Here is a 23,905-nt window from a genome sequence, read left to right as displayed (position 1 = left end):
GCGCCCCAACCAAGTGAGGGAGGCATCTGTTGAAACGGTTTTCCGGCAACATGATGCTCCCAGCACCGGTCCCTGGGACAGGAACCAAGGTTTCCTCCATATGACGAGAGAACGAAGGCATTTGCGCGTTACCCTGATCATACGGAACGGATTTCCCCTCGGGGAAAACCCCTTGGCTCTCAACCACCACTGTAGGGGTCTCATGTGTAGCAGGCCAAAGGTATGACGTTGGACGCTGCTGCCATGAGCCCCAGCAGTCTCTGAAACTGCTTCACAGTGAGGTTGTGGCCTAGCTTCACTCTGGAGACCATCGCCCGTATGAATTCCACCCGTGCAGGAGACATTTGTGCCCGCATCGTCGTGGAGTCCCATACCACTCCCAGGAACATAGTCCTCTGGGAGGGCGTCAACACGCTTTTCTTTGTGTTGAGTCTCAGCCCCAAGCACCTGATATGGGCTAGAACGACATCTCGATGCCGAACTGCCATATCGTACGACTTGGCTAATATTAGCCAGTCGTCGATGTAATTGAGTACACGAATGCCCTGGAGTCTCAGCGGAGCCAGCGCTGCATCCATGCACTTGGTGAAGGTGCAAGGGGAAAGAGCTAGGCCAAAGGGAAGAACCCGATATTGGTACGCTTTGCCCCCGAAAGCGAACCTCAGGAACTTCCTGTGACATGGAAGGATGGAAATATGGAAGTATGCGTCCTTCAGATCTATCGTGACGAACCAGTCCTCGAACTGGATCTGACTCACGATGGCTGGAATTGTGAGCATCTTGAACCTGAATCTCCTCAGAGAACGATTCAAGTGCCTGAGATCTATTATTGGACGCAACCCCCCATCCTTCTTGGGAACTATGAAGTACCGGCTGTAGAACCCGGACTCCCTGTCTGGCAGAGGAACACGTTCTATGGCCTCCTTGACCAACAGGGATTGAACTTCCTGTTCCATAACCCGAACCTGCTCTGAGCCGACCACAGTCCAGACCACCCCGTTGAACTTCGGGGGAGGGGAGCTGAACTGCAGTCTGTAACCCAGCTCTACAGTACGCAGGGCCCACGCAGATATATTCGGAAGCATGACCATGCGCCGAGATAATCTACTAAGGGAACCAGCCTCTCAAGGCTGGCCTCGGGTGTCAACCGAGCCTCATTCCCGACCCCCTGAAGCGGCTGACCGGCAGGGAGCAGTCGAGAATGATTTTCGGTGTGCGGACGCGTTCGCTGCCCAGCCGCAGGTCTTTCTAGAGGCGGCTGGAGCGGCGTGCGTGCGCGGGAAATCAGTGTGGCCCGAAGCGTACTGGACGGCGGGAACACAGCACTGATTTCCTGAGAGCTCCGGGGGGAGGCGACCTCGATCGCTCCACCCCGGGGGGGACAGCTCTGAGTGGTCCGGCCGCAGCTAGGACCACCTGGCAGAAGCCTTCTTTGCCTAAAGGACGGTCCTCAGATCGATCTTAGGCTCAGAAGGCTTGCCGCAAGAGCGCCGTCTCCTTTGCCAGGCTCCCTCGGGAGGGGCGCGGGAGGCGACACTCTTTTTGCACCTGTCGGTGCGAGGCTCAACATTTTAATTCCTCAAAATTAAATGCAGCCAAAAACACTAGATAAGTGAAACGGTGGTAGGCTGAATTAAAATATATAACTTCTCAAAGTCAGATAATATTCCATCATTTTAATTCCATTAAGAATTAAATGCAGCCATAATCACCAGACAATACTGTTTGTTTAGTTTAATATTTATTTAAACGGTTTCGTAATCTACGTGCTGCCTCGGCAACGCGAGATTCGAGCCGTCGGTCACAATATATCGGCTTTCATCCCTCGAGAAGAAAGTCAACAATTGCGAGGTTGAAACATCCGACAGCGCACGGCTTTTTTCTATGCACGCGCGCCGAGATATTTCTCAATGAACACTGCCAGCCCCCTCAGGAGCTGACTGTGAATGCCTCGCACCCAAACAGTATTATTTCACAGATCGTGTGTGTCCCTTTTATAGCAGACTCGTAATCTACGCGCTGCCTCGGCAAATGCGAGATTCGAGTCGTTCACAATATATTTGGCTTTCATCTCTCGAGAAGAAAGCCAACGGGCGCGAGGCTGAAACACCCGGAACGCACGGCTGTGTGCGTCAAGATATTTCTCAATGAACACACAGCCAGCACCCTCAGGAGCTGACTGTGCATGCCTCGCACCCACACAGAATCTTTAATGCAGAATAGCCCCGTAATCTACGCGCTGCCTCGGCAAGCGCGAGACCCGAGCTATAGATTCTGTATTGCAATGCAGACATAATCTACGCGCTGCCTCGGCAAACGCGAGATCAGTCACAGAATCTTTATTGCAGAGTAGACCCGTAATCTACGCGCTGCCTCGGCAAACGCGAGATCCGAGCCACTAGATTCTATATTGCAATGCAGACGTTATTTGGGACAATTCTTATAGGACAAACAACACCAAATAGGACAAACAGTTTCACACAGAGCGCTTTGCTGAAGAGCAAAAAGCTAACGTGTGTTTGTGCCGGCGTCCCTTTGTATCTTCCGGTTATGCCGTCATCTACTACGTCATGACGCAGCACCAATCAGGATTGGACAGATTTCATTCATGCTTCAGATGCGTTACGCTGAGGGCGTTCCCATAGTGTCGTCACGACGACGACGCAGTGCGAGTTCCCTCGAAGGGGAACTGTTATATAACTGTTATATACTGCGACTGCAACACATCGTCATTTGAACTACTTTCGGAACCGCTTTTGACATTTTTGCAATAAATCGGTAGGTTTAGAGGTAGAAGTGGGATTAGCGGCTCAAAATATATTTGAAATGCTGTATTGTTACTAAAACTGTCGTTTTCCTAAACATTTCTGTCCATTACGTTTTATTATTTTTATATCCTCTATAAAATGGTCATGTTTAGGTTTGGGGTAGGGTTAAGGGATATAAAATGTATCCATAAAATGATTTAAAAAAAGGGCAATTATACAAATACCTATGATATAAAAGATTCATAAATATTTTCTTACCCTTAAATACGTAATAATGTTTATGTTTAAACTGGGGTTGGGGTTATTGCCCCAATACGTCCATATTGCAAGTTTCGTGCATCTATTCAAACGTACAATAATATATGTTTTGTACCTGTAAATGTATAAATTTTCCTACGTATTAACCATGAGACCAGGCTGTTTTATTTCAGCTTCATTTCAATAAACAAAAAAGATTTTTAATAGTTTTTAGTTAACAATAACAACACAGGAGCAGGGTGTAAATATAAACCCAAGATTGTGTTTCACTCAATATTAAAATTATTGCTAAACATAGATTGGTATAATATTGATTATTTTATTATAACAAAATTATCTAACAAATAATATTAATAATACAATACCTTTAATAATAAAATAATATATAATATAATACAATATTTTATAAATCAACAATTACATAACAATTTTTCCCAATATTTCTGTCTTTTTATTAATTCTGTCTTTAAAATGTATTGCAACTCAAGTCTCTCTATATAGAGCTTTTGAGTGTGTGTTTGGACACTTCTCATTCTGGTCACACACACTGCGTGTATGGTCACATGATATTGTTGCCTCTTTGGTGCTGGGCAGAGTGCAATGCAAGTGACATTGCCCATGGACACAGACTTGTGGAATGCATTGAGAGAGAGAGACGAAACATGAGGTTGTCATGGCAACAGGGCCAGATTGGTGAGAGAGAAGAGGAGATATGAGAAGGGAGATATGAAGGAGACAGGGTTGTGCCTGTGCATACACAGACCGACAGATCAGTGAGAGAGAGAGTGAAAGAGGGAAGCTGAGAAGGTATAAAAGCAAGAAACACACTGAAAGAGAGAGAAAGAAAGACAGAAAGAAAGAAAGGGCAAACAGATCTATAGAGGCTAGGTTGTTCCAATAAAAGCTTCACACTTCAGATTTAAAATGTGTGAGCCAGCTGGCCTCCACAGCCTGAAGGAACAGAGGGCCAAGAGTTCATGTGGATGCGTGTAAGTGATCTGTTTTCAGGAATAACGTACCGGTATACATACTGTATGCACTTACATTTAATCATTTAGCGATTTACAATGAGGAAAGTGTCATATAAGATCCTCTCTCTATTGCTTTGGAACACATCACATACTGTATACCATTCTGATCAATCCCACCATTGGCAATAGACAGAACTCAGCCCACATGGAATTGGTGAACAAAGAACTCTGAAGGATCTATGCAGAATTCGCTCAGGGCTGTATAAGAGGAATGTTCTGGGTTCAGTACAAGTTAAGCACTGTTGACAACATTCGATTACCAAAAGAATGAAGAAGGTCATTCCTTTTCTTTAAAAAAAAGGCAAAAATCTGGTTTATCATGAAGCACTTACGATGGAAGTGAACAGGGCCAATCCATAAACGGTTTCAACCGTTTATAGCCAAAAAACATAAACAATATGTGTGTGTGACAACATGATTCTAGTGTGAAAAAAATTTATATTAAAATTTTCATTAAATAAATGTAATTGCTTAATAACATTTTTTGTAAAGATATATCCAAGTTGACTTGGATATAACTTTAATTTAGGTTTTGCTTTTCTTTCTTTTTTTTTTTTCTTTTTTTTTTAGATAATCAACAAATGCTGTCACAAATGCTGTGGAATTAGCTTAACTAGTACTGAACCCAGAATAGTCCCTTAACTGTAATATTCCTTTATCTGTTTAAGTCATAATTGTGCCAAATTGTGCTTCTCCCCAACAAAAAAACAGCAAATGAAACGGAAAAGGCAGAAAAGTCAGGTTCCATGTGGGCCCAGTAGTCACATTCCAACACACTTACACATTATGCCACATCGCTATCTGTAACCTCTCTTATTAGGTACATAGATCTGATGCCCTTCAAGGCCGGCTTCCTGAGGTGTAACTCAACCTGGAAATGAAGACTTGTTCTATTTCTCACAAGAGAAAATATCTCAAATCGATAGATATTTCAGATGACTGTTCCCTCCATACTGATAGCTTTGGTTTGATTAAAGTGAAACATTTCTTCCTGCTAAAGGTCAATGAGTTCACACTGACACTGACATTATAGTGAGAAAGCTTTTGGGAAAGGGCACAATGGGATTATGAGTCTCATATTGTCACTGATAGAATGCATTAGCAGAGGAATCTTAAGATGAAGCTTCCCATCAGCACCAAACCATTTTACTTATGTATTAGGTAGAGGGAAACGATATCTGCTGTGGCTGGAGTCTATCGATGTTTACCACATCTGTTTTCCTTTAGATTAGATTACTGGTTGTGTATTCAATGCATAGAGTCTTTAGTAGAATGATTTTTCTTATTATTAAAGGAACATTCCAGGTTCAGTATAAGTTAATATCCATTGACAATTGTGGCATAATGTAATCAAAATGCTGAATTTTTCAACAGTATAGCCAAAGATGTAAACAATATGTGTGTTAAAGGAATGGTTCAAAATTCTGTCATTTACTCGCCCTCCAGTTGTTCTAAACCTGTATGAGGTTCTGTCTTCTGTTGAACACAAAATAAGATATTTTAAAGAATTTTGGCAACCAAACAGTTGACGGTAGCCATTGACTTCCATAGTAAGAAAAAATATATACAATGGAAGTCAATGGCAACCGTCAACTGTTTGATTACAGACATTCTTCTTTATAATATCTTCTTTTATGTTCAGCAGAAGAAAAAAAAAATCATACAGGTTTGGAACAACTTGAGTGTGAGTAAATTACAAAAATGTTATCCCTTTAACATGATCATGAATCATGAAGAAAAAAACTTACAAACCTGTATAAATCTAGATCCAATTTTACAACTTTGTTGGCATGATAACGCAATACCATAAACCGTAAAACAACTGTAAAAATGATTTAACAGCTCTCCAGCTCAAATATTACAATAAGTTTGGACAATAATACAAAAAGTTTTAATAATTACTATATTATATTATTTATTCACTATTGTATATAAATTAATATTATTATAAACTATCTTCATATTGCATGGACCCATTTAATCTCATTGCAAGTGCTCACCTCTATTTTTTTTAAGAAAATGAAATAAACTGAACCTGGAATATTCCTATAAAAACCAATTGTAAAAAGGTTTAAAGGTCTCTTTAAAACCATTATGTATCCTTACTGAGTTCAATTCATTATAGCTCATAGTTACAGCCACAGGAACTATAAAGCTAAGGCTACAAGCCACTGTCATTTACCCATGTCATCTGATTTTCCTGAATCACCTTACACAGAACAGTATATATTTGTCTTGCGTAAATGTTCTTTGGTCTTGCTTTAAAGTGAAGTGAAATTACAGCTGATCATAAGTGTTTTAATTATAATCCATAGGGTTATAATCACAATGGGAATGCCACTCTTTAATGAGTGTTTCAGCTTATCAGGGTTTGTGTTGTACTCACTTTACGCTCCTTGTCTCCGTACTCCAGCCCCAGTGTGTCCATGGCACGCACGATAGCGGCCAGAGACTGGATGGTGTTGCTGAAGACCACAGGCTTGTACTGCTTCACATCATCACCAGAGAAACCGTCCTCATGGATAATCCTACACACATAACAGAAACCATGTTAGAGAGCATGCACTTTGTGTGTGTGTGTGTGTGTGTGTGTGTGTGTGTGTGTGTGTGTGTGTGTGTGTGTGTGTGTGTGTGTGTGTGTGTGTGTGTGTGTGTGTGTGTGTGTGTATGAGATAGAAAGCAAACATAGTGATGTTGAAGCATGTACAGATAGTGATGCAATATGTCTTGTCTGTGTGTCACGGCTTCAACGGGACTGCTGATCCGCCATGCGGCTGTCCTACCCTGCTCTCAGTATTGATCAATTTATATAAAGTTTACTTTAACGCCATTACAGTTCATTTATGCATAATTCATAAAGTCAGTGAGTGACAATTAGATGTAACATGATCTAAATCAGAGGCACTCAACTTCATGAGACCAAGAGGACCAAAAACAAATGATAAGATTATAATGTTTTTAATGTAAGACTGAATGCTAATCAGACTAGATTCGTTTATACAAACACATTATGTTATTTTAATCTCGTTCAAATCAAGCAATGTGTCACACAACCTCTGTAAAATATTACCAGAGCAAATTAATCCTGAAATCTATTATTTTTTTCCACACAAAGTTTCTCCTCATTTATTTTTGCTTCCATTCAGTGTATATCTTGTGACTACCATAACTAACTTTCTGGGTAAAATAGGTAGTGGTTCTCATAGTGGTATTGTTGGCATCTCATATATACACACACATTATCCAATAGTTTCTACAACCTATTGGCAACACTCACATTCAACAAAAAAAAAATACTCCCATCTTAGTAGTTACAGAGATACCAATCCCATCCAGATCAGTATATTTGACAGTAGCTGATTTCACCTAATGTGTCAGTCAGTCAGTCAAAAAAAAAAAAAGAAAGAAGAGTGTTGCAATATTTTGTTAATGCTGCCAGTACATTATGTAATGCAAAACATTTCGAAAAAGCAATCAAGTACCTGTAAAGTCTGGATGTCGCATTCACACAGGCATTCTAGTGATAAATAGTTTATCTTTTTAATAAGTATACATTCATATCTACGCATGTCAAAAGCCACATGTCGAGTGCCTTCTAAATGATAAATACAATTGATGAATGATTAATGATTTTATTAGTTGACTACTACCCACAGTTTAACCAAATAGCTATTGTCTCTTCATTTTGTGCTACTGAAAAACCAGTGTAAGATGGAGTTTTGTGATGAGGAGGGAGTATTAATCATCATGTTCAGTGGATTACAGCATTAGTTGTGTCTCTATCATCCAACACTGTGTTGGAGTGCAGCATGTCCTATGTAGACATCCTCCTGATTCCTAAGTTACGTTGTACATTGTCGTGGGTTTTACTGTCTCTTATTAAATGCCTTTTCCCTCACTCACTCTCACATTTAATATTTGAACCTCATTAGCTACAATAAAATGGTGTTATTTCTGCGATAGACAGCATGCCTGACTTAGATCTGGAGAAAGTAGAGCATTCGGAACAGCAGGGATGGGTTTCTCACAGAGAATATGACCCCGCTGGAGCCAAACCACAAAGGGGGGCCCCCAATGCCACTAGGTTACTGTGGCTAAAACCCCTAATTCAATTGATTTAGCTGAAATTAGGTTTGGACATCTGTCAGTTCTGCAATACTGAAAGATGGGAAGTCATTTTTAGATCATGAGACTTTGACACCCCCTTTTCAAATAATATTATATGCATTTCTTTGATGGATAATGGCATTGTCTGGCCTGAAAGCGAAAGCCAATGAATTATCACATCAGTGCTCGGATGGTCTTAGTAAATGGTGTTAGTGCGGCATGAGAAAAGCCAGACAGACTGGCAAAGCCTGGCATTATGCAGACCCAGACATCACACTGGTTTATTAGACTGGTGCCAGAGAGAGGTGTGATGAAGCATGTGTTTGGGGATGATATTTTTGACCACTTGTATGCACGCACGCACACACACACACACACACACACACACACACACACACACACACACACACATAATCCCAGGTGACCTGAAGGCTGCTACCTGTCTATCATTAGCTCAGCACTGCACTTAGTTCAACCAAAACCACTCTTACTGTGAAATTATAGTTCTAAACCAGTGTACAATCCATTTTATAGAAGCACCAGTAACATTGTTTAATATTTTATTATCTTATTTACAATTTTGTAAAGTAATAAACGTTTGTAGTTTACATACCGGTAATTGATCTTAAATGCTTAATTTGGTAACTCTATTTGGTGTACAAAGTGTAAAATACAATGTGAATCGCATTCAGTTTTAAACCATTCAGTGTCTTTGTTAAGGAATAAAAAAATAAAAAAATGTTCGATAGATGATGTTTTATTATTGCCACTGGTGGTAAACTACAAAAATAATAAAGAGATTAAATCATGATTACTTGCTTAGCCCTTAAAAAAGTTCTAAAATATACAGAAATATACATTTTCTGGTGTTTCTATTCAAATGAATTTAAATCACAATAACACAAAAAAAGCAAAAAATTTTATAAAAATCAAATACAATTCATAAAACACAAAATAAAATCCTGAAAATGACTCCTCTATCATTTACTGTTGTTGATTGTTTGAAAAAACACCTGTGCTACTGCTCTTTTTCTGACTGATTTTCAAGAATCAGATGAAACTGATTTAAACCGTTAAATGAGTTATAATAAAATGTATAGGATTTAATATATATATATATATATATATACATTTCCATCATGAGCAATTAACAGCTGGTGCTAGCAAACCAATAAAAACCAGTGAGATTGTATGGCCATTCCCAAAATCTCTCTGTCTGTCTGTCACTCTCACTCTTTAACTTTTCTCAGATGACCACTAAATAATTCAGGTGATAAAAATAACAAATGTTTAGGGTCTTTTGAAAGTCGCAATATAAATAAGGACATCGGTTTTTGATTCCCGCGGGAGGATGGAAACATTGATCTGTTTCAAATGTGAGAAACTGAAAGTAGACACTCACTCAGAGGGCTCCTATTCCAGTCGACCTGGCAAAGACCAAGGGCCTGACAAACACACACACACACACTCATGTTGGGTTTTCATGTTCTATGGGGACTTTCCATAGACATCATTTTTTTAATACTGTACAAACTGTTTATTATAATCACCTAACACTAAGGCCCAATCCCAATTCTCTGTCTTACCCCTTCCCCTAACCCCTTCCCCTTAGTTTTGCACGTTCACGTGAGACGTGCAAAACTAAGGGGAAGGGGTAAGACAGAGAATTGGGATTGGGCCTAAACATTACGTTTTTAAACCTTAAAAAAAAACTAAAGCATTTTTACATTTTCAAAAAACATCCCTTAAGGGGGCCGCACACCGGACGCGCAGCTCAGCGCCGCGCCGCGCCACGTCTAGGACAACTCTCACCTGAAAATCCGATAACATCAGCAATTTTCTGATTTCTGTAAATAAATATAAAACTAAATGTATATTGCAGCACAGGGTGAAGTCCGTATATACATTAACTACGATTTGAGACACATAAATGTAAATTTAATATAAAACTATGTAAATGGCGCTCTGTGGCACGGCAGGATTTTGAACACGGTCCTGAGGACAAAAGGCGCCGAAACATTTTGTCCCCATAACGTGGGGTAGACCTGAACCACACACACTGTTTTAGGCCTTGTTTACACCTGGTATAAAGATGCACTATGGTCGATCGGATCACAAGTGGACGACGCTAATTACAGGTGTAAATGGGGTCTAAAATGTTTTGAGCTTGTCCAGTTTTGACCACTTCCAGAAGTAGTTGATAACGCATTTGATCGGTTTGAGTTCGTAGTGTAGACACGCATGTGGTCGAATGCTTCCGAACAGCCACAAAAGACCGCCTACCCTCACCTACTGACTTAATGCGCAAACGTTATGGGAAGCACGCTAGCCACACAGGATTTAAACGTTGTCGGCTGAAGACCCAAGTTTACTTTGAAGACGAAAAACACAGCAAGCACAATGTTCTCTTAACATTCCTTATCTAACATGCACTCACTTCGTTCGGCGTGATCTTGCAGCTTTAAACAATCTGATATGGAGTTCACATACAAAATGATTGCAATCCGCCCTGAAACTGAGACACAAGCGAATGGGGCAAGATGGGGTTTTTGCACCGACATGACAATACAGCCAGCATGAATGAGCGCTGGACTTGCCAAAAACAACAAAGACCTCTAATGCTGCATGTCAACTAGCTGACTACTTTTCTGGACAGCTAGTCGACTAGTAAAAACCTGACGTTGTGCAAGCCCTAGTATAAATTTAAAGGGATAGTTCACTTTGAAATTAATTTTTGGTATGTTTTAGCTTACCTCAAGGGCATCCAAGATGTAGGTGTCTTTTTTTCCGCAGTAGTTTCAATTTTTATATTTTTAGGTCAAACCGTTCTTGTCTGTCAGTCATATAATGCAGGTCTATGGTCACCCCCTCAAAGAGCATGCACAGAGTCCAAATTAAAACAATTCCCCGTCGTCCAAATTAAACAATTCCCCATCGTAAGTACACATTGATGGCCTAAGACACGAAACGAGCGGTTTGTGTGAGAAAACGAACAGTATATCATTTTTACCACTTATACACAGCCATGTCCGAGTGATCTGATCTGACGTGTACGCAGACTGGTGCATAGATATATACACACTAGATGTCGCCTTGTCTACGGCAGTTCATTGGAACGAATGTCTTTAAGGCGACATCTAGTGTATATATCTATGCACCAGTCTGCGTACACGTCAGATCAGATCACTCGGACATGGCTGTGTATAAGAGGTAAAAACGATATAAATAATGTTCGTTTTTTCACACAAACCGCTCGTTTCGTGTCTTAGGCCATCAATGTGTACTTACGATGGGGAATTGTTTAATTTGGACGACGGGGAATTGTTTTAATTTGGACTCTGTGCATGCTCTTTGAGGTGGTGACCATAGACCTGCATTATATGACTGACAGACAAGAACGGTTTGACCTAAACATATCAAAATTGAAACTACTGCGGAAAAAAAGACACCTACATCTTGGATGCCCTTGAGGTAAGCTAAAACATACCAAAAATGTATTTCAAAGTGAACTATGCCTTTAACATATCTGTCCTCAGCTCTAAGCTTACATTTATGGTCAGACAAAGACACTTGAGTATAATGTAAACAGAACAATGAGTACTTCCTGATCAGAATATATGCATGTATAGATAGATAGTCACTTCCTCATGGGTGTCTTCAAAAATGTATGCAATACATAAAAAGGAACATAAAAAAGTGGTTCAGTCTAGGACTGTTATAATCTTATAAAACAGAGAACTTAAACGTTTACAGATCCAGACCCCCTGCAGGGACCGTTATAGAGAAAAGCCGGATTTTCTTGATAACGCTTTCAATAACACCTTTAACAAATATTATTACATTCCAAAATGCTTACCTGATTTAAATGTAACAAATGTAGACATACATGTTTGAAATACACAACTGTTCAAAAGTTTGGGGTAGAACTGTATTGGATAAAAGTTTATAGTTCAGATATAAACACTGATGTCTACGATATAGCAATCAAAGTACAGGAAATACGTTTAACATGTAACTTAATGCTTCAAATAAAGATTGTATCAATTCCATCGTTACACCAGTAGGTGGCGACAAGTGACTTAAATGCATTCGTCGTTGAAACATTAATTCAAGAGATTCATTTAAAATGTTGATACATCCAGTAATAAAACAAAAGATGTCTATATGATTGAGTCATTGCATCATTCATTCAACCCAATATTTTTAAATAATTGATTCAAATTAATTAAATATGTTTAAATAGACTGCAGCAATTAAAATTTTGGCAGAACCTGTAGTAAATTACATGTTGTTTCGTTTAGTCATATGTCCAGAATCAAGGAAGAATCATGATCTCTATTTTAAACAAAACAATCGTGATTCTTAATTTATCCAGAATCATGCAGCTCTAGTGTTGGGTCTTTTTAAAAAATAAATGAATACTTTTATTCAGTGAGAATGCATTAAATTGAGCAAAAGTGACAGTAAAGAAAATTCGGTTTCAAATAAATGCTGTTCTTTTGAACTTTCTATTTAATCAAATATGGGTAACAATTAGTTTTTCCTTTGTTAAAGGGTCGACTCAACACATAGCCTTCATAAACGCAAGTTTTATGAAAGTCTTAATGCAAGTGAGTGTATTTTGTTTGTCCAAATATTAAGCTAATATCATAATACAAGCCCAGCCACTTAAATTATGGTAGAAAGTTCACCCTATTGTCTAATGAGCAGCAAAAACCACCAGAGAACCAAACATTCCCACACAGGCATAGGAGCCCCGTCAAAATAAGTTCTAACAGCTTCGGGGATCAAGTTTTAGGACCCACATGAAAAAGAGGATAATGAAGAGTTGTTACAAGAAGAGAGAAGACGAGGGAGTTTCTTGGAAAGTTTGTGTGAGGTTAACAGTCATTTTCATCTTCTCCTCTCCACTGATAAGGGCTGATCTCTGAAAGCCATCATGTGGGCGGAGGACAGAGATCATTACAGCAACCTTTCCTTCAGATGAACTTATTATAGAACAGCTCATTAAAGAAGAGAGAGAACAGAGTGAGAGAAAGGATCATCTCAGATTGGAAAACTTATGGCATTCATGCATGAAGACTAATTTCCCACATCTCGCGGCTCTCTGTAAGGTATGCGTTTGTGTATGTGTCCTGAGAGGTGGAGGATCTGGCCAGCACAAGCTCCTGCTGAGGTTATTACATAATCGCGCCAACTGCGCTCTGTGACCTGTAACTTGGTTTGAGTACACTCAATCTTATTCGCACAAAGGGACAAATCATCACGGCATTCATCAACGTGAAGAGCATGTGCAGTACTACGGATAGCTGAGTGATTTAAAGGATTAATTCAAAATGTTCGAGTCATTTCAAACCGGTGTAACTTTTTCTTCATGTTGTTCCATATGAATTTCTTACTTCTATACAACACAAAAATAATGGTTTAGAAGAATTTCCCTTTTCCATATAATGAGAGTAAATGGGGACTGGGACTGTAAAGCTTTAAAAAGAAAAAAAGAGAACATAGTCCACATAGCTTTTGCACTATATTTCAATACTTCTGAAGTCATTTAATAGCTTCTCTGTGAGAAAAAGACCTTAAATGTTTGTTGAGTGTTTGTTTAGTTTTTAGTTAACTAAAATCAAAATTAAAAAGTTTTAAAATCATTTTCGGTAAAAATTGTTTTCAGAAACAAGTGAAAAAAATGAATGAAAATATATTCTATGAAAAACTTTATTGAAGATTTTAAACAGCAATAAATAAGTGTAGAGTAAGTAGAAGTACTAAAATTACTAAAACTAAAACAAAAATAAATTTAAACTACACAGAAATATTTTTAAAAGACTGTGTGAAGTTTTAGCTCAAAATACCCCACAGATATTTATAGCATGTTAAAATTATCAATTTTTGAGGGTGAGAAAAAACGCACCGTTTTGTGTCTGTTCCTTTAAATGCAAATGAGCTGCTGCTCCCGGCACAGAGGGCAGAGCTTCAACAGCTTGCACTCACACCGAATTTCTAAAACGTTTAGCCTTTTATGTTCAAACCGGAGTCAGACACTGATGGAGAGACTCAAAAAGAAGCGACAACATGTAGAAGCAACAGGACGTTTCTGAATGGTTAGTTGATGAATTTATATAGCTTATGTGTAGTTATCTTCTAGTCATTGATTAGCATATTCTGTCTTGATAATCTATAAATCACGTTCCCGGGGGCGGGGTTTATGTACATTTTAGGGTTAGTGATGTCACTAACCCGGGAGGAAGTCCCTACCAGCCGTTTGTTGTTGTAGTCCTTAAAAAACTATTTCTTTTTAAGCAAATATCTCCCTTTGCTTTGAACTTTGAACATTGTAACTTTGCAGATGTTGTTTATGCTCAAACAGCAACATTACACACTAACTAAAGTAAAAAAAAGTGAAATCATAATCAACCACCCCTTTAATAAGTATAAGTATGGAAATAATACTAAAATTACACTGAAAGTGGAGAACTTTTTTTAATTTATTTTTTTATGGTGTTGTCATTTTTTTGGGACCACCATCCAGTTTCACTGTATGAAAAAGCGCAGCATAAACATTCTGCTATGTAATTTCTATAACATGAAAGAAAGTAATATGACTCTGATATGACAATATTTTTATTTAATCAAAAATAAACTAATACTTTAAGGTAAATGTTTTTGGCTGTCCTAATGAATTTAGAATGGTCGAGTGATGCCACAAAAAGTAATATGAATGAAGTACACATACATTGGGATGGACAGGACTAAATAAACATGCTCCTCCTGACCTTTGGTTTGGATGGAACTCCATTTATCAGATCAGAGAGGTTAAGAGAAGACGATCTATAGAGCAAGTCACCGATCTGAATGTCTACAAGGTTTTATTTTAAAGTAGTGAGGTGGAATGTGATTTAAAGGATTTCAAGAGTGCACACCGGTAGCCAAAATAGAAAAAACTCTCACGCACACACACACACACACACACACTCAACGGCCCACACTACCTCTTGCTCCTATCTCCCATTGCTGGCTCATGTCATCTGTAAGAGAATCCTTTGTCCTGATGGTGTTTTTGAGTGCTGTTTCTGTCATCACCCTCCGGACATGGCCACTTATCCCACTAAACACCGGGAGGGACATCTATTTATAACAATAATAATCAAGGCTTCGCTTTCTCAATCACACAGAGAGTTCGCAGGTCAACCCTTCCCTGTTAAAGCCTAACATCTGCCCAACATGTAGGCTGCCCATCCCTTCTTCTGTGCCCAGATGTATGCAAGTCATGTTCTATTGGATCAATACATAGAAATGCTTGTCAAAGAAAAGAGAAACTACAGGGCGTAATTACAATTATGAAACAACAAGCTGAGTATGATGCTGTATATCCCTTCCTCTTTCTCTTCCTTCCCTATCATCTCATTTTCCCTCTCCGCCTTCCTCGCAGAGTTATGTCAAAAGCAAGCTTTAACAGGGTAGGTTTTTGAAAAGCAATTACACAAGGCTATATATATGTGTGTGTGTGTGTGTGTGTGTGTGTGTGTGTGTGTGTGTGTGTGTGTGTGTGTGTGTGTGTGTGTGTGTGTGTGTGTGTGTGTGTGTGTGTGTGTGTGTGTGTGTGTGTGTGTGTGTGTGTGTGTGTGTGTGTGTGTGTGTGTGATATTTGTGTTAAACAGTGAGTCGTTGCCCATGTAGAGCATTCTATATGATTTGATTGATTAGCCTGAAAATGTGTCCCTTTATACCTACATGATGTGACAGTTAGCCTAATATTACTTTCTCTACACCCACTCAGCCTTGGTTATATAAGCAGAAATGAAAAGTAATTTCGTAAGTGGAGAAATTTACATTAACATTTTGATGTAAGCTTTTGAATTCTACGCACTGATGAATCATACCAGTCATTTATTAAGAAAGTAAACTGGGTCGATTTTAATTTCATGTTGCTTAAAAGCAGGATGATGTTAATACTACCAGACTAGCAGATTATTATGGACTGATTGTGGATACATAATATTACTCACACCCAGATATGTTTAGCCATCATCCTGTATGCTCCCCACGGCCAACCCCCTGATTCACTCCCACTTTTCTTCTGATTCACGGACCGCAGTAACTCCCCCTCCCCCTTATCTACTCTGGGTCGTTTGTCATCCTTCAATTATGGCAGCCATTGTCATCTCCATGGCAACAGAGTGAAGAAAAGAGGGAGGGAACGCATACGGGTAAATGAAATGAGGCAGCACATTCTTAACATTCGCCAGAGGAACATGCACGCAGCAGCTGAAAGCACCGACCGTTACTTATGGACAACAATTTCACACATCACTCACTGTAAGAGTTAAACCATCAGCTGTTCCTGACAAATGATGTTACGTGTGATTACCATAAAACGATGGGGCAACATCTGTACTTTTCAGTCAGTAAAAAGGAAGCGAACACTGCAAAAGCAGAAATGCTCCACTCGGTGTGTGAACAAAAGGCCACAGGCGGAGTCCCTACTGAATCTACAATTATACCTTAATTAAAAGTTGCTTGTGTAATACCCAAGCTCCGTTTGCGTTTCTGTGTGTGTGTGTGTGTGTGTGTGTGTGTGTGTGTGTGTGTGTGTGTGTGTGTGTGTGTGTGTGTGTGTGTGTGTGTGTGTGTGTGTGTGTGTGTGTGTGTGTGTGTGTGTGTGCACGTGTCGGCTCCCCAGGGCCGAAGGTTGCTGGAAACAACCAGCAGACAGACTAATTTATACCTATTTGCAATCACCAGGTAAAGGTTACAATGATACACAAATGGCAAAACACAGTCACAGCAGGATGCAATTAACACTCTTCACTCACATCACCCCACAACACACTTTTCTTCAGTATCCCACTAACGCTTGCAAATAAGAAAATTATTTGCACACAGCTAGGTGTGAAAGATAAAAGCATGTGACATTCTAACATTTAAAGGGACACTTCACTTGAAAATTTTAATTCTGTTACCCACCCTCATGTCATTCCAAACCTGTATGCTCTTATTTTACGGTAGAATACAAACAAAACAATTAAAGAATCTTCGCATAGATCTTCTCCATACAGTATAAGTACATTGGCTCTTTTTCCTCACACAAAATCTTTAAAAACAAATCGTATGGCGTCTCAAGGCTTGGAATACATCACACAAGTTGTACAGACTTTTATGGTATTTTTATAGTACTTCACAGCTTGTGGACTATATGAGCATTATATAGAATCATTGTATGGAAAAGATATATGTAAAAATATAAATAGATTATACAAGTAGTGAGATTTCTTTAAACTTTTCATTCATCAAAGAATCCTGAAAAAAAAATCTATCGAGGTTTCAGCAAAAATATTACGTTTCTGCAAAAAAATTAAGCGGCACTGTTTTTAACATTGATAATAACAATTAAAAAAACTTAATTGAGCACCAAATCAGCATAACAGACTAATTTAATATAACACTGAAGACTGGAGTAATGGCTGCTGAAAATTTAGCTTTGTCATCACAGGAATAAATTACATATGCATATACTATATGCATGCTATTTATATAATAAAAGTAGGCTATATAATATTTTGTTGCATCCCTTCTTATTTAGTTTTTTTTTTTTTTACTCTTTTCCCACCATTGACGGAATTTTCCGGCTTTCGTGTTTTCACTGTTATACGGTAGGGGCACTATTACGCATCTTCTGAAAGAGACTAAATCTCCAAATAAAAACACAGACAAGAAGGAAGCAGAAACAAGTGATAAAAGCATTGTTTATGCACGTTGTAGTATTTGAAAAAAATTATATTTTCTCAGCTTTATAAAATGTTGCTTTTACTTACCCACACAAGTGCTAATTAATAAAAAAAAAAGAATGCATGAAGCTAGAAAAAAAAACTTTTTTGTTTGTCCGTTTTATTTTATTTATTTTATTTTATTTATTTGATCTTGCATGTTCAGATATCCATACAACAAATTATTCTGGGGGCCATGAAAAGTTTTGTAAAAAATCAGCAAAAATGCTGACGGTGGCTTGTTGCAACTTTTTTTTTTTTTTAAACGCTGGCAGGGAAAGAGTTAAGGACTATGCCACAATCTGATCCAGATACACATTATGTAATTGGACCATAAGTAGAGTTCACATTGCACTGCCATGCTGTAAATCAGCTGACCTCAGATCAGATGAGTAGAACCACCCTGACTGCCTCCCCAATAAAGCTCTTTTGTGTTGGTGTTCAAGGGGCTGGCCTTGGACCTGCATTATGGCCCAACACAAACACCTCACTAAGACAAAGGCCCTTTGTTTGATCACCAGTACATGGGTCAGCCAGAACTCCCTACACGGCAAGTACATATGGACCCACCACAGAGAGACCAAAAGAGATGGAGAGGGTGGAAAAAAGAACCGGTGGGAGAACAAGGGGTCACTGAGGGGTTCAGGGAAGCACTTGACATTCCAGCCCCAATGTTTCCCACTCTCCGGCCCAACTCAGGCATCGACTCTCACTGCCGTAAAGAGAAATCTGCTTGAGTGTGTGACTGAGTAAGAAAAATAGACACTTTTTTTTTGCCTGAGCTGAACACTTCCTCTCTACCTGTGTTTTTTACTCACAAGTGAGAATAAAATTACTGCGCAGTATCTTAAGTAGAAACCCAGATACATGACTCTATAAGCCAGGATGTAAGAAAAAGTGGGGTTTTATTCCCAAATATTGTGCTATTTTAGATCTCAATACAGCATCAATACTCTCAAATATTCTCAAACCAAATTAGTAGTTACATTAAAGAATACAAAAATTGACCAGTTTACAATAAAAACCATGGTATAGAAGATCTGAATGTTGCATGTAGGTTTGATAACTTTGCATACTACCCAGTAGCGTTCACAAATCAGATGCAAAATACATGCTGCCATGGTACAGTATATAAACAAATATACACTCATTTAAAATCATCTCCACCTCATAAAGAATTGAGGTGTGCATTGTTCAGTCACACTGTGTCTGCGGGCCGAGCCAGAGGGGATCATGCCAGAGTATTACAGTCAAAGCTCTGGGAAATCAACACATGAGAACCGTTTGTTCTCCCTGTGCTCAGTCAACTCCAATCACATCAGCAAGACACATAAAAACCCCTCTATTACAGAGGGACAGAGTGTCAGACAGACAGCCAAAAGATCACCAACAGAGAGAAAAGCAAAAATGGACAGGGAAACTCTCATTTGTACTGTTCATATCACCAGCCTGTGTGTTTCATCAGAGCTCCTTCCCTTTTTTATAGTGACTCAGAGTGACTTTTTTTTTTTATAATGACTTCCCCAAACACACACACACACACACACACACTATGGTTCCACTCACAGCCCCACCCAAACCCACTGCACTTGATACATCAAAATATATAATCTTCCTATAGGAAGACTTCCCAATGGACAATCAGATGTAAATCTGTAGTTTAAATGGCCCTGCAATCTGCATACTGCACACTATTGCAGTTGCTAATAACAGGGCCAGCAGTACTGCAGTCACAAGCAAGGGTGCTTTGTGTCAATGCTAATTTCCTTTCTTTGCATTAAAATGGGTTTTACCCACCCAAACAGCCCTCTTCAACTTACATCTGCTATGAAGCTTTGAACAATACAAAATGTGCAGAGTTCAGTAAAGGTACCGGTTAAACACAGTGAGGTCAGAGCATACACATACTACACTTAAAAGCAGGGCCTGAATTTCGTTTTGGAAAATGAGGGGGAAATCCCCCCTTAGGTGATTCTTATGGGGGGGGATTTTTAATTTGAGGGGGGAGTTTAGACTTTTTTTTTATTACATTTATCTCGCCTAAATGTATGCTCACTCATTGCATTTTTACAATGGGGTAATTTTGTTCTTAAGAATTTACACAACACAAGGAAGCTTGATTTCAATCTTTGAATTAAATTTAAAAAAGTAGCACAAATAAATACAATAGAATAGAGATCCCAATAAAGAGAAATAAAGAGAAAAGTTTTTGCTTAGGTCTAACACTAGTATTCAGAAATACAGAGACTGAATAAAGTAATCAAATGAAAAATAGTATTTTAGTCCTGACTAAATTAAATACATAGGCTATTAATCCTGATTCCTTAAAATGAAAGCTATGTTTTGTTGTTTTGACAACCAAATTAATGACAGACACATATGGCTGCTGTCCCTTTAAGAGCTAGTGCACGGATCCTGTGTTCATTATACGGTCACGTGCGATTTATGCTTATTTAAGACATAACCGACTGTGTTTAGAGGATACTCACCAAGACCGAAATTGACATCATTTTCGCATGTTTTTGACTGTTAAAGCGTTATAATCCACGAAAAATAACTTTTGTTACCCGCAAGCTGTTTGTGAGGCGGCTTTACGTATGTGTGCAGAGAGAAAAAAACACTTCTCAGACAGCGCGCAAGTATAGAATAGTTTAAAATCGCGTGAATGCTTAAACTGGTAAGACTTAAAAAGACGTGCAAATGGTAAACTTCAGTTACTCATGATGCAATGCTGGCCCGATTATGCAAGTGACAATTCCGTCTATCCCGATTCCCGAAACGCGAGAGTGTTATCGCCGCCTGCAGCGCACTTAACGATTGCCTTGTGCCTTATTGCGTCTCGCAGACAGTTTTAAAATTGGATTTTATAATATGTGTGGATCAATTTACTAATACAACCTACATGCTAAAGTGAATCAATGTTTGCGGGAATTTCCCGCATTATAAGTGGGATATCTGCGGGAATGATTAAAATTATGCGCAATACCCGCGCCGAAATTCAAGCCCTGTAAAAGTATAAAAAAAGGAAGCAAAATGCAGAATTTGTATGATTTTGTATACAATCATTAAAATAAAATGAGTAAAATTTTTATTTAAATAAATAAAAATAAAACACTACATTCAGTTCTTTTAAATGCTACCGGCAAATTTAGGTATCACAATATTATATAAAGTTCATGAAAACCATACATTTTGAGATCTGCCTAAGATTAAAGGTGCTCTAAGCGATGTCACGTTTTTTAGGCCAAAACATTTTTTGTCACATACAGCAAACATCTCCTCACTATCCGCTAGCTGCCAGCCAGTTAGCTAGAGGAGAGATGTCCTAGACAACCACAACGACTAACGTTAAAAATGTATATTCTTGAGAATTTTGATATGGCCGACACACGACCAAAGAGACGACGTTCCGATGAACAAATTACAAAGAAGAGGGAAAAGGAGAAGGAACGCGCAAAGTCCCGAATTTACATCGGAAAAGCGTTCAAAAGGTGGCGAGAACTCCGCCGGCAGAAGGGCTTCCAATCCGAAATTCAGGTGGCTCTGCTTTTGCTGGACAGGTGGGTAAATCCAGTTTGGTTTTTCTAAATGGTTCATGACTGTTTCAGGAAGCACAGAATGGAGGGGGAGGGGACAGGATGAGAAGGAGGGAGGGTCGAGCTAGCCTCCGTTTTGTTTGACAATACTTTGAATGACAACAAGGAGTGACGTCACCCAACATTGCTTAGAGCACCTTTAAATTTATTAAATTACGAGTGTAAGTAAGGTAATCCAGGTCATCAGAATCATATCAGCCAAAAATAGCACCAGTATACTGAGTATCCAATCCATACTTTTATTTATATATATCAACGTGGCCAAGATTTAGTAAAATGAGGAAACTAATATTGTGCACACGATTGTGCAACAAGGGAATGAATTAGTCAAACGTGCTGACATACTAAGATGTGGGAACGAATGGTTAATTAGTGGCCACATGTCACATATTTTTACATAAAAGGTATTTTACTTTATAAAAAAAATAATTCTTAGCTCTAGAATGTCGCAATTCAAATTTGCAGTGCTGTAGAGTTGAAGTCTTTCTTCTAGGGGAAGTGAAACACACTCTAATTTAAGCTGTGCCACTCTTATTGCAGTATCTAGAATTCTTCATCTAAACCTTCATCAGACACCAATCACTCAACACATGTTAACCTCTAGACGCTAGAGACATAATGTTTCGTGCTCTGCTACTCGAGTGCATGGCCACAGTTTAGCTTCATGGATGTACAGATGGAGTAAATCTGAACAGCTGGGTCCTCTGCTTCAACCCTTCAATTAGCCAGCTACAGGACAGCCCGGCATATTGCATGCTGCAGAGATCACTTTAGAAAAAACAAACATTTTTAATCCTATCCAGTCTATCCAGCAGCAGAAGTCCGCTTTTAAAGGATAATATGACGAGTGACCTTGGATTACAGTTCACAGATTAGACAATAAACCACTTGATGATCAGATGGTAAAATAGTCTAAATAAGGATTTCATTTTTACTACACGGCTAGTTGTCCAGAAAAGTAGTAATCCAGTAAATGTTTATCTTATCTGACTTAGAATATCACAGCATCAGCGGGTTTTGGCAAATCCAACATTATTCACATAGAGTTTGTTATTGAGATTCCTTCTTATCACCCATTATTAGATTCAGAGTGCATTGTCATGTCCCATTCGCCTTCAGTTTCTCTCACTCTATGGATGACACTTGATTAGTATCAGGGCAGTTTGAAAGAATTTTGACTTCCAAATTCACTTTACAGTCACTTCATAATAATATAGTTTGACAGTTTACTACACACCACTACCATTCAAAAGTGTGGGGATGGTAAGTTCTTATGTTTTTGAACATATTTACTAGTTAAAAAACAGTAAGACTGTGAAATATTATTAAATATCTGTTTTATATTTTAATATATTTTAAAATGTAGTTTCTTCCTGTAATGGCAAAGCTGCAATTGACAGCAATTGACTTTTTCTTTAGAAGGCAGGACTTATTTCGCTAAACTGCGTGCTGCACTTTCTCCCATTCATAAGTAATATGAGTTCCCCGTCTTTCTATATTTAAAATCTTTGGCGTTATTCAGTAGTCTTCAGTGTAACATGATACTTCAGAAATCTTCTGATTTGGTGTTCAAGAAAGATTTCCTATTATTATCTATGTTGAAAACAGTTGTGCTGATTAATATTTTTGTGAAAACTGTGATACATTTTTAAGGATTCTTTAATGAATAGATCATTCAAAAAGAACAGCATATATTTGAAATAAATTTGATTTATCATATTATAATTGTCTTTACTGTCACTTTTGATCAATTTAATGCATCCTAGTTATATATAAAAGTATTAATTTATTTCCAAAAAAATCTTACTGACCCCAAACTTTTAAATGGCAGTGTACAAAATTAGTAATAATATAAATATTCAACTATAGTCAGTGCAACACCTAGACTATGATTAACAGCCTTATAAACAAGAATCAGATCCAGGACCTGACGACATACATACTGCTTTAATATGCCACATGTTCATGCGAACATCATACCATATAACTTTTCGTATATACATTTTATCTGCTTTCTGAAGGCTTTTGATCATCCATGCATGACACGCGTGGGTGAAGAAGTGACATGCACAATGATGACACACAGCTCTGTCTCCAGGGTCTATAAAACTGTTCTCCATCACCATATACTCAGATTTTTTTCTCTCCCCCGAACACACAAAATACATCTTCAATTGCTTATATTTCATTCCCATAGGACTAGGTGCCAGGAAGATGACCGCAGGAACAGAGAAAAAGAGAGAGAGTGCCGTGTATGTGTGATGTGATCAGATACTGAGAGCAGCCTGCACACACTTAAACACTCCCCTCTCACACTGAACTAATAAAGCAGATGGAAGCACTGTTGCCTGCCTACAGGACTACACCATAATGACAGGGTT

At 38.6% G+C, this 23,905-nt stretch overlaps 1 protein-coding gene and 2 long non-coding RNA genes across 5 annotated transcripts in view; 1 reads left to right on the top strand and 2 right to left on the bottom strand.

Annotated features, from left to right (window-relative positions):
- The window catches only part of LOC309508127, a 746,145-nt gene that overhangs the window by 431,239 nt on the left and 291,001 nt on the right, over positions 1 to 23,905 (top strand). The gene's annotated exons all lie outside the window — the stretch shown is intronic.
- The window catches only part of gnao1a (guanine nucleotide binding protein (G protein), alpha activating activity polypeptide O, a), a 97,161-nt gene that overhangs the window by 68,884 nt on the left and 4,372 nt on the right, over positions 1 to 23,905 (bottom strand). For 2 of the 3 annotated variants that reach the window (XM_082182599.1, XM_082182598.1), the window contains exon 3: positions 6,444 to 6,585. In XM_082182599.1, coding sequence (XP_082038725.1) covers positions 6,444 to 6,585 — 142 coding nt within the window. Of the gene's footprint in view, positions 1 to 6,443; positions 6,586 to 15,153; positions 15,634 to 23,905 lie in introns of those variants that run through there. The other variant, XM_082182600.1, reaches the window with a different exon arrangement.
- On the bottom strand, positions 4,352 to 6,437 carry LOC309508114. The gene is made up of 2 exons (XR_014209387.1): positions 6,267 to 6,437; positions 4,352 to 6,212 (listed from the first exon to the last, which is right to left on the bottom strand). It is a non-coding gene; the product is annotated as an uncharacterized lncRNA (long non-coding RNA).

The sequence above is a fragment of the Leuciscus leuciscus genome (assembly GCF_965113295.1).
Source record: "Leuciscus leuciscus genome assembly, chromosome: 10".
Classification (NCBI taxonomy): domain Eukaryota; kingdom Metazoa; phylum Chordata; class Actinopteri; order Cypriniformes; family Leuciscidae; genus Leuciscus; species Leuciscus leuciscus.
The sequence above is the reverse complement of the archived record's forward strand: the minus strand, read 5'-3'. Positions and strand labels throughout refer to the sequence as shown.